The sequence below is a fragment of the Sesamum indicum genome, linkage group LG16 (assembly GCF_000512975.1).
Source record: "Sesamum indicum cultivar Zhongzhi No. 13 linkage group LG16, S_indicum_v1.0, whole genome shotgun sequence".
Classification (NCBI taxonomy): Eukaryota; Viridiplantae; Streptophyta; class Magnoliopsida; order Lamiales; family Pedaliaceae; genus Sesamum; species Sesamum indicum.
Genome location: NC_026160.1, coordinates 175405 through 188325, shown reverse-complemented (window position 1 = coordinate 188325; position 12921 = coordinate 175405). Strand labels below are relative to the sequence as shown.

Sequence of the window (12921 nt, the reverse complement as noted above, 5' to 3'; positions counted from 1 at the left end):
AAAAAGGAAAAAATGACACTATGGTATGTCTAACACATTTTAGACACGTATTAGATTTTTTTATAATTTCAAAAAGTTTGGTCTATTTTGTTTTCAAAAAAAGTTTGAGCTTAATAGAAAATTTCACTCATCTCAAATTAAAATTTGAGAAAAAATTATTAAAAATTTGGGAAATGGTCATGATGATTTAATTAATTTGAATATTAAAAAATTTCCATTGCATACTTTTATGATAAATTAATTATGTATATTTTTTAAGCCAAATTTGGTAAAAATATAAATATAAGATATGCTTATTTTATATTTTATTTTGATATAATTTATATATTTTAATTTGATAAAAAATTAAAAATATATATTATATGTAGCCTTATCGTATCCTAATTTTTTTATATTTTTTATGTCTATGTCCATATTATATCTTGTCCATATTATCATATCCGTGTTCATACACTATAGTTCCTCATAAACACATAATTCTAAAATAGATCAGAAGGAGAAAGTTGCTAGTTATTAATCGCATTAAGTAATTGAAAGCTTCCTTAATTATCCAATCATGAAAAGTGAGGACATGATTATGACATAAGTCCTTACCGCTTGGAACCATATATAGGCGGCCGATCATTCCATAATTTAAGTTATAATATCTTTTCATCCTTTAATTTTTTAAAATATAATTTTGATCTTATATATGTATTTTCTTATTTTCATGGTTCTTTTGTTTAGAGTTCATATCTACCAGAGTGAAGGACGAACACCAACAAAGAACGGACTAAAATCATAAAAATTTAAATGATTATAGGATTAAAATATTACTACAAAAAGTTAAAGAACAAAAATATTAGAAAAAATATGAGGCAATGGGAACAATGACTAGCCTCGATTTTAAATGGTCCCATGAGATGCATATGTATTTTTTTCAGTGAGAAAGGTAAATTTCAATAAAAAAATAAATTAAAATTATGAAATTTAAAAAAAAATAAAAAATAAGAAAACTATATCATAAAATTAAAAAACGAAAACGTCAACTAGCCTCGAATTACGGTACTATAAACTCGTTTAAGCCTATAGGCGGCTGATGAGTATCTTGGAAGCGACGTGTATTCTTGAAATTCCAAATTCTATTGTCGCCATAGCCTCATGTCTATGTATAGACAGCCCACCACTCCATGTTATGTACAGGAGATTGGTTGGAGACTTAAACGATTCATATATCATCCATGCACGCAGTTCCTATACCCCTCTTACACGATCATCAAATCATCCGCTGGTAATTCATTGCGTTTTGAATAAGGTTTCATAATTTATTTGACCACCAGAATATAATAAAATAATTTGATTTTATTCTATATTTTATCTAATTAGGTAAATATTAATATAAAATATTATATTTATTTTATTGAACATTTTATTCAATCAGATCCTATCAATCGTTTATCCCACATGCAGAAGTAAACAATCACTTTTGGAAAGGATAGTCTTAACCGTCTCAATTTAACAAAAGTTGCCCAAAATTTGTGAGAAAATTGGGGCGGGTTTAATTTTGGGACAACTTCTAAGAGACCTAAGTAAACTCATTTTGGAATGGGTTCTACAATGGTTCACCCACCCCAAAAATATTGAACTTGGTATAAAGGACGTGATGATATCATCCGGCCATAAAATCGTTACAAAGACCATCATAATTTATAACGGTTGTTACCTATCACAGAATGCCGCTCAAAATTCTGATTTTTTTTTTTTGTAGTATTTGATCGAACTCGAAATATGCAACCATGATTGTTGTTACCACGCATCTTCATGCGATCTAGTGATAGGGTCCTGAGAATGAAAACACGAACGTTAACTTCGTCGGATGCATCCCCAACAATGACCCTCCGACACTCAAGTTAGAGTGATTCGAGGTAAAAATGTGCGATCTGAGCTAGTAGATCGAAAGTAAATAGATAACATTTATCTCAATTAATAAATCGTCGGGATATTTATAGTTCCAGATGTATACAGTGGGTTGGGCCATGCGTCTTAATCTGGACATCAGCGTCTCTGATCGGACGGCTACTATCATGTCGGGTCTTCGGTTCGCGGATCGGGTTCCTTCCTGCCCATTTTAATGGGGCACGGGTCAGGTAGAAAAATTACTAAAATGCCCCTCATTAAGGTATTTTTGACAAATAGGGGTTTTGCCCATCATATTTAGTCCTGTGATTTTGAAATTTTGATTTTTTTGATCTGTTTTTGTTGAAAATACACATGCCGAGCACATGACCTTCAGATTGGACAAAAATTACCAAATTTTCATGAAGTTACCACTTCATGCAGCATCAAATTACCGCCCCATAAATTAGGACGAAAATGCAATTTTTTCGATGTTTTGCAAGCAGAAAATTTATAAAAATAATATTATTTAACTAGTGTTTTTCAAAAGTTAAAAACACTAATCTTTTTCTCTTTCTCAAAATTATATTGACCATAAATACAGTAAATGAAAAAAAAAATGCTCATCTCCAGTTAAATATATTAATCCAGTTACTTATAGATGTGTTTTTAATAATTAATAAAAATGTAAAAGTATAAAATAATGAAGTAAATATGTCAATGCGAAATTATTTCAGAAAATAATGTAGAATTAAAAAACTGCATGAAAAACTAAATTCATTTATAGAGAACATGTTTTCCACGTATAACTAAAAAATCATTTTACTATAACGGTATTTTCTTCTTGACACACTTCGCATCCAAAAAATGCACACACTCAAATGTTCGAATACGAGACATCTCATAGAGAAATTTTACCCCCAATATTTTTTAAAATAAAATAATTTATTTTCTTAAACAAAGAGGTAATTAATTGTTTCATTTAAAAAAAATACAAGATTATTATTATTTTTTTTATAAAAAATAATTTACTTATTTGTAATTATCATATAAAGATAAATCACATCCAACCCAATTTAAAAGTATAGAAAATCAAAAGTGTTATTCCTATAATTATAGAACAAAAATTTTACTTCTCCGAATAACAAATCCAAGCACATGCTACATCATGCAGCCAAAAACATTGTATTAGTTTCCGTAGGCACAATTTTCGGTGATATGAAGCTTCAAACAGCATACATACAAAGTCCTTTATTGGCAGGGTATAGCAGCTCTGTGGCCACGTGAAGCAGCCTAATCTTCTTCCATCTACCTCTCTCTATAAAACACTTGCCACACACACGCTGTCGAGGGCCGCAAGGATGGAGTCCTTCCAAAGCAGAGGGATGAGTGAACCTCTTCTTGAATCCAAGATACCGCCACCAGAGGCGGCGGAGGAGGCAAGCGCCGAGCTTGAAGAAATACTCTGCGACACTACCTTATCGTGGTGGCTCCGCTTCCGTAAAGCCATTGGAATCGAGCTGAAGTATCTTTTCCGGCTAGCAGGCCCCGCAGTCATAGTCTACCTGCTCAACAATGTTATTTCCATGTCCACCCAGATATTCTGCGGCCATCTCGGCAATCTTGAACTTGCTGCTTCTTCCCTCGGCAATAATGGCATCCAACTATTGGCCTATGGCCTCATGGTAACTTATAAATTGGGGTACAGTTCATAGAGTGATAAGTTTGTGGGATTGGTTCGATTCGACCATACCTAATCTAATTTGGATAATAGCACAACTGTTTGATGCGAATCTTGTTTTCTGAACTGCAGCTCGGAATGGGAAGTGCAGTAGAAACTTTGTGCGGGCAGGCGTACGGCGCACAGAGGTACGGGATGCTAGGAGTATATATGCAGAGGTCGACAGTCCTCCTAATGGCCACAGGGCTTCCCCTGATGATCGTATACCTATTCTCCAAGCAGCTCCTGCTCCTGCTCGGCGAATCCCAACGGGTGGCCTCTGCGGCCGCGCTGTTCGTATACGGCCTGATACCGCAAATCTTCGCGTACGCTGCCAATTTCCCTATACAGAAGTTCTTGCAGGCACAAAGCATCGTGAATCCCAGTGCGTATATATCAGCCGGGGCGCTGGTGTTGCACATATTTTTGACGTGGCTGGCGTTGTATGTGTTCGGATGGGGGCTGCTGGGGGCGGCCCTGGTGCTGAGTTTCTCGTGGTGGATTATAGTGGTAGCGCAGTTCGTGTATATTGTGACTACAGAGCAGTGCAAGGCGACGTGGAGCGGATTCAGTTGGATGGCGTTTACGGGGCTCTGGGACTTCTTTAAGCTGTCTGCTGCTTCTGCCGTGATGCTGTGCCTGGAGACCTGGTATTTCCAGGTCCTGGTTTTGATCGCTGGCTTGCTGCCTGATCCTGAAATAGCGTTGGACTCTCTTGCTATCTGGTAACATAGAATTTCTTCAGCTTTTGTGAAAATTTGTGGTTCTTATCATGAAAAAATTAATCATACTCTTGTTAAAATGGGTTTAATACAATTTATCCCATCTAATATTACACATGAATAAATTATTTTTCATAAAAAAATAATACCAATTTACCCAAGTATCTCCCGTGTCTAGGGAGATAAATTGTTTAATTTTAAAAAATACAATGGGTAAATTACTATATTTTTAAAAAAAAAGGAAGATAAATTACTAATTTTTTTATATGAGATAATTTGCATATTTATAATATTATACAGGCTAAATTGCATTTTTCTCTTGTGAAAATACTAGTAGTTCAAAATATTTCATAAAAATAAAAAGTAAAAAATCACATCACGACCCTTTTTGATGTGGGAGGCAATGACTTCTTACGTTGCTTGTTTTCTCTGTTTTTTTTCATTTTTCAAAAAGGTTTTTTACCCATTAATATTTCATTGTGTAAAATTCATTTAGCATTAATTACATTTTATCATTCAAACTATATCGTTTTTATAATTTGATATCTAAATTATTTTTTATGACAATTTATCATATCAATTTTATAAATTGCATTTTGTCATTTATAATTTTTCAACCAAATTTTTTGTCCAAAAAAAGCATTACATGCAGTGCACATGTGATACTTAAGGGTTATGTGATCTGGTATTTTTCACATATGTATTATATTTGATGTTTTTTTTTATATGACAAAGTGCAAATTTCACAAAATTAAGATGATATATTGATAGCAAAAAAAAATTTTAATAACAAAGTGCAAATAACGAACATAGTTCGAATAGTAAAATATAATTTACCCATTCAATTAATCCAATGTAATTTCTTGCAACGTCCTCAATTTTAGTCATTTTAGTTCAGGATTTATTGTGTTAAAACTACAGAATTAATGAAGACCATTAAGTCGTGCAAGATGTATAATTGTATATTGTCTCACTTTTCGATAAGAACAAAAGAATATAAATAAAAATTCTGTAAGTGTTAGCAGTAGGTGTCTTTTGAAATTGGTGGCTGGAAAACTGATGGTATTCCAGCCACACACTCACCATCACATGATCAGGCCTAGTTTTCGGATGGGAATTTTGTCCTCTGACAAATTACTATTCAGACTGAATTTGATCGGATATAAATTAATTAAATATAATATATTTATCATATAATTAATATAGATTTATTGTTTAATTAATTGAATTTGATCAAACATCAGAATCAATATATATATATATATATATTCGCAACTGCAAAAAAACATAAAATTGAACTTCTCATTGGTGAGGATGCAGACAGTTTTGTTGCTTTCTATTAAATGAATATTCCCAGATTGTATTATTATAATTTTGTTTTATATATAGTAAGTACATAATGAGATGTGATGGATCAATTGGAATGTGCAGTGGGACAATTGTTGGGTGGACTTTAATGGTCTCAGTTGGGTTCAATGCTGCTGTGAGGTTAGTAAGAATTTTTACTGTTAATTGTCATCTTCTTCTTTGTTTTTATTTTTTTTAATTATTAAATTTTTTACAAACTCCTCATAGTAAATTGTAACTTCAAATAATTATTTACCAACACTTATTTTATCATAAAGTTGCAAGAAAATTTATACACTTTTGCGCACCCTGAAAATATGACATCTCGTTTTAACTAATTTCGATAGTGAAAAATAAAAATCACGATGAAAAGTAATTAATTTATTATAGGTACGCTTACGATTATTGACTATTGTTCGGAAAAGGAGCAGAACATAAATTTTGATTAAAATTTTCATATTGATTTGAGTTGACAGTATTGATTCACTATGTTTTTAAAATTGTATTTATTGCAAAGGTAAGAAACAACTATTTTCTCATAGTGACGACATGTACATCTACGAGACCAAGAGCTTAAGGTGTGTTTTTTAAGCTAATATTGGCAAAATATCAAGTGAATTTTTTTTAATTTTTTGGACTAAAAATATATATTAAGTGACAATAATTCTAATTCTAACACAATATAATAATCAGTGATAAAAATTAGGATAAATTACAATGACCTCTCCTGAGATTTGACATAATTACGAATACCCACTAATTTGTAAAATTTACCATCTAATTCTAATTATAACACTATTCAAGTGGTCATAACCTGATCCCAATCAACAAGCGTAATAATTTCATTCAAAAGCAGTGTGAGGGTCAGCAATGAGCTGGGGGCCAAACACCCGAAATCAGCAGCTCTCAGCGTGGTGGTATCAACGGGAACATCTCTCATCCTATCGGTGATATTCGCCTTCATCACACTCGTCTTCCGCCATCAATTGAGTTACGTCTTCACCTCCGGCGAAGTTGTTTCCGACGCCGTCGCAGACCTCACGCCGCTCTTGGCTGCTTCCATTATCCTCAACGGAGTTCAACCTGTTTTATCTGGTAACTATTACCTTACTTTCTTTAATTTGATTTCCCTCTATTTTAAAGTATTTGATACATATCATAAGTGGCACTAAAAGAAATGATCCGACTAGTAATAAATACTAGCTGTATGTGGGACATTCGATACATGTGAAAAAAAAATTTAAAATAGTTAGATATTATTTTATTGATTTTTTTTTGTTGTAGGAAAAATAATAATATGAAAATGATTACAATAAAAAAATAAATAATTTAAAAAAAATATTTGGGTAGGAGAAAGAGAAAAAATATTTACTAAAAATAAATAATTTTAAAAAAATAGATTTTACTACTTGTAGATAGTGGGGGAAAAGTAAAAATTAGTGGGTGGAGAAAAAAATAGCATACTAAAAATAAGGAAGACACCGAAGAGGTGCTCTCCCTTAATATATAGTATAAATTAAGTGATATTTTTAAGATTTTACTAAAAATATATCTTAAATAAAAATAATTTAAATCTCATTGCAATGCAATAATTAGTAGAAAAAATATATATTAAGTTTTCATTATACATAATTAGCGACAATTATATTATTATTGGAAAAATTTTATTTTATTACGTCCCAAAATTAGCGCATTTGTAATTTTGCCCTTTATTTTTTAACTCACCATATTGAATTTAGTAGCTCTAATATATTTGCAATTTTAGTCTCAAATCTTAATTTTATTGATTTTTTAAAAATAAATAACTATTTTAAAGTAATAAATTTTTACCATTTGTAGATAATGGTAGATATGTGGAAGCTAGTGAGTGGAACCAAAACAAAATAAAAGAAAAAAAAAAGCACACTAAAAAGTAAAAGAGACACAAAAAAAGTGCTCTCTCTTAATATATAATATAGATGATCATTAATAAAAAATTATGTTTAACTAATTACTGTGGTCATAAATGAAAATTGTGATAAGTAATCCTTTGTTACTTTTGTTTTTGCAGACGAGACCAAAATATTAATTACATATAATAATTATTGCAAATGCGTTAGTTATGACAAAGAACTATACTAAAAACTTTGGTCAAACCTGGTATATATTGATAAACTTCCATTAAAATTTAAGTTTCACATTAATATATTTTACGATAACCGATAGTATTTATTTATTATAATTTTTAAATTGTACTCATTTATAATATCGAGAATCAATGATTTAAATTTTTGTACTCTCTCAAAACGAAAAATGAAGCAGTGAATTTAAATTGGGGAGATCTACTTACTGACACATTATTAATTTATGAACTCTCAAAATTTAAAAAATATTAATAATTTTGTGAGAGTAACACTATATATATATATACACACACTAACAGTATTAATTAGCATTAGAAAAAAAATATTATTGGCTATAATATTAATATTAATGATTAAAGATTATAATAAATAATTATTATTAACCACGATTAATTAAAATCAATGTAAAAATTAGTTTTTTCAGCATGAAAATTTTATTTGCTACAGTTAAAAGTCATGGTAAATATTTTAACCACTCTAACAAAAACTACAGCCAATACCTTATAGCAAGTCACTACAAAAAATGAATTATACCTTATGATATAAATGACAACTTAAAAATAATAGCAAATCAATACTTTTTACTTCGGTGAAAAAAAACCAATTCAACAACTTAAGTATCACGATCAAATAATATTTGCCATAATTTTAGCTATGACCAATATAATTGCTTACTTGTGGCTAATATTTTTTATCCCGCTTCCAAAAATAACAACTAATAATTATTGCACAATCGTAATTAATTAATATTTATCATAATTGTGTATTTTGCCACAATTTAATAATCAGCCACGACAAAAAAAATGAAATTTCCTTAGCTGCACTAGCTACTTCTACATGAAAATTTTCTATTTTGTCCTATTTTTAATAATAATTTTTAACCATTAAACTCTTATGTAAGTAATCTTATTTAATTTTTTTTTGGTTAGAAAGTAGCTTTTGATTGGACTTTTTCCTATTTTCACTAAGGGTGAAATATATTTTCCGCCGAACTATGATCGTTTTTATACTTTGTTATTTTATTTTTATTTTTTTATTTCAATTTAGCATACTAACTATACGAGTTTTGCAAGATACCATCTCAAACCACTTTTCAATGGAATTTTCCATCGAATAATGGTACATGCACACTACAAGAAATATGATATCAGTGACAAACTATCAAGGTATAATTTTAAAGTTATCATGAATAACATATATTAAGTGATAATAATTTTTATCTTGACATTATATAATTTTAGCGACAAAAATGTGTATAAAGTTGTCACTAAATATAATTAGTGATACATCTAGTGACAATAGTGCTAACTGTTATTTGTTGTCACTAGATTGTTAGTATAGATGAGTCGCTAATTGTATTTAGCGACAACTTTGTGCACATTCTTTTGTTATTAATTTATGCTAATAACATCTTTTTACAAAATAATAATAATTATTAAAATCATGAAATTTCTTATTGTGATAAAATATAAACAGTCTTGTTTAAATATATATAATTAATGACAATATTAAAATTGTCACTTTATTTTTTTTTTTTTGTCGCTAATCTTTTATTTGCTTGTAGTGGCAGTGCACATAATGTGCAAGAATCTTTCTTATTTACGGAAAATCACTCATGAGTTCGTTAAATTATATGTTGATTTCACTTTTTGTTGTTAGAATATGGTGTGTTCCTAAAATATGAACCAGATTTGGATTTTGTGTTGGAAAATTACACGTGCCCGACATATGACCATTTATTTTCCATCAATAATCTAAGATGGTAATTGCAAAATTCGTGTAGTTGGTATAATAAATTTTAAAAAAATATAAATAAAAAGTACAAAACGATAATAATTTGATGGACGGAAATATTATTTTATTCTTTTTTATGAACACTCTTAATTTTGATTCTACTATGGTTCCAACTCTTCCTACAAAATTATCATTTCTTGAAAAACTATGTTATTGTTTTCATGAAATATATAATGGCTACATGACAAAACTTTTGAATCAACTTATTAAAAAACACATCACTCATTGTTTAACATTTTGGAAACATTACACAAAATATGATATTTCTGTTTTAACTAATTACATTGGTCAAAAATATAAAATTATGGTAAATAATAATTAACCACAACGTTACAGTGATTACCAACCTTTGTTTTAACATATGAACCTAAATAATTAATCATAATGAATAATGTTAAATATTTTGACGGTAACTATGACAATTGTTGGTTAACTATAGTGATCAAAACTTAAGTTTTTTACATTATTTTATTTGGTGATAGTCAATATTATTGTTATTACTTTTAAATCATACTCATCTATAACATACAAATAATTCAATTTTTTTAATAGTCGTACAGATAAATAAATCAATTTATGCTAGTACAAAAATTCAATTACAAATTAATGTGTCTCTCAATAATTAGTGGTTGAGATGTGACTCATGATATCACGTATGTATGAATATTTTATTTTATTTTTTAAATTGTAGTTGATATGTACATGTATGTATGTGTTAATGTATGCAAAAGGTGTGGCTGGTGGGTGGGGGAGCGATTTTTTGTTGGATGTGGATGGCAAGCATTTGTTGCCTATGTGAATGTTGGCTGCTACTATGTGATCGGCGTTCCAGTTGGTGCAGTTCTCGGTTTCGTATTCAACCTTGGCGCCAAGGTATACTTATAATTTTTATCCTTTTAATTTCTAATTGCTTGTGTATATATATTAATAATTTTTTATGTTGATAATTACACCGTCGTTCCTTGAGGTAGTTACGTATACCCTTTATGGTTTGAAAAAATACATCTAGTATCCTCATCGTTTGTTTTTGTCCAACAAATAGTTCATTCAATTAGTAAAAATTTACGAAAAAAATTGAATGAAAATTCATTTTTATCCCAATTGATTTGTTATTTATTTATAATAGATCAAACAAATCATTTCTAACCAAACTACACTCAATAATATATCTTGTATGTATCTACGTATATAACATCTCATAAAATATTGAACTCCCTACTTTTGAAAATACAAGTTTAGTTGAGTTTTGTGAACTTTTTTTTAAATTTTTTTTTTTTTGTAAAGTATTTCTATAATACCTTATTTTTTTGTTAAATTGAAAATAAGATACTCGGATCTTATAAATTTCTTAATTAAAGAAACTAGTAAAAATCTTCTGACTTATTTTTAAGTTTTTACTATATTGAATTATAAATATTATACTAACATCTTGTAAGTTTCGTAATCTTTATATCGTGTCTTTTGTATCAGAATTTAGAGAAATTGTATTTATCATCCGAACATGCAAAACGAACATAAAACGAACGTGCAAGTTATAAAACGAACATGCAATTTCCCCTCAAAATTCAAAACCAAGTGTAAGGAATGTACTATGATCACACTATCTATGCATAATCTTGTCTTTGTTTGGTTGGACATTTGAGACAGACATATGATGCAACTTTTGAACGAAACATAAATAGATCATTTTATCATTCTCCTTCTCTTGTTAATAATTTTTTTTGGGTTAGAAATGATTAAGAGATATAATTATTTTGGTGGTATTGTTTTGTAGGGAATATGGACAGGCATGTTAGGAGGTACACTTATGCAGACTTTAATCTTAATATGGATCACTGTTCGAACAGATTGGAATAACGAGGTACTATTGCATATATATGTTTCTCCTCGTATTTTTTCTCAATATCTACGTATATTTTCTCTTAATTCTTGAATAAAAACTTTAATGCGAGAGAATTTAACCTCTGTAAATAGAGAGAATATTCGTGATAATATATCAAGAAATTAAACTAAAATTAATTATTACTAATTATATATATCAAGTGATTATTATTCTTTTGTTATCACGATACTGATTTTTATAATTTTAATCATTAAAATAAATCTATATAAATGTTATCGATAATTAATGATAAAATAATCATATATAAAGTATTATTATTGATAACTAATAACACATATATAATGACAATACCGTGATATATAATATATGTAAAGTTATTATATACTCTTACGCGTATGCTTCTAAATATCAATAATGACAACATAAATACAACGCTTGTCATTAATATCAAGATTTTGAAAGTTACTTTATAATATACACAGAAAATTTATCATTTCATTATACTTTTAAATGACAACTTGTATTATATAGTATCCGATGTTTCTAAATAATGGATCTTAGTCAGAATTGATTCTATCATTTTTTCTTTTAAGTTATGGCTTTATTTAAATTAATATCTTTTATTTTAAATAACTATTTTATGTTTGTATTGTATGCATATGTATAAGATTATATATTAATCTCCACTCCCTACTATTTGTTTGTTTCCATAAATATTCTCCTACTGTGCATCCCAAAATTTTGATACAAGATATATGCCCTCTTACTATCAACTTATTATTTGCATAGCACTCATATGTTGACTTTTCTTGCATATTTATCAAACATTTGTAGTTATAAAATGAAATTGCTCCTAAGGGATCACCGTCATGTGTATGTTTGAAAATTTCAGGTCGACAAAGCAAGAAATCGGATAGACAAATGGAATGATTTGAAAGAGGGATTTCTGGTTGAATGATTTGTAAGATGGAAAAATTCATGCGACATCCTGTCGAACTTACACTTAAGAATATTTCAATACTGATTAGGTGGTCTTTAAATTTTGACCTAAATTTATCGCTTATGAATCAAATTTTATAGATCTACTCATATTATTATTATTATTTTCAAGGTCGGTTTAGAGTACATTTCAATTTATAGAAGAGATTTGAAAATTTGTATTATGTATATATAATAGAACACTTATTAATTAATGATAAAGGTATACATATTTAACGTTGGATATTCGACTTGCAAAAATGTTAAAAGAGACCACCGGTCTCCAAACATATGTATGTTGACAACATATATAAAAGAATGGTTACCTTTTCAGTTTCCTTTCCTCTGGGATGGTAAGAAATCTTGCCACCCAAATATATATTTTTATATTATTATCCTTAATTATAAAATTAAAATTAAAATAATTTTTTTTTTGTGTGTTGAATAAAATTGCAGCCAAATATGCTCTTATATAGACAAATTGCTGCCTAATTTTTCCTCCAAAATTGGAAACCTGGG

At 29.0% G+C, this 12921-nt stretch overlaps 1 protein-coding gene across 1 annotated transcript; it reads left to right on the top strand.

Annotated features, from left to right (window-relative positions):
• On the top strand, positions 3048-12534 carry LOC105178446 (protein DETOXIFICATION 40). The gene is made up of 7 exons (XM_011101915.2): positions 3048-3560; positions 3689-4320; positions 5749-5805; positions 6521-6762; positions 10339-10454; positions 11356-11442; positions 12317-12534. Exons 1-7 carry the CDS (start codon positions 3237-3239, stop codon positions 12380-12382), a joined length of 1524 nt encoding a protein of 507 aa, XP_011100217.1. The 5' UTR covers positions 3048-3236; the 3' UTR covers positions 12383-12534.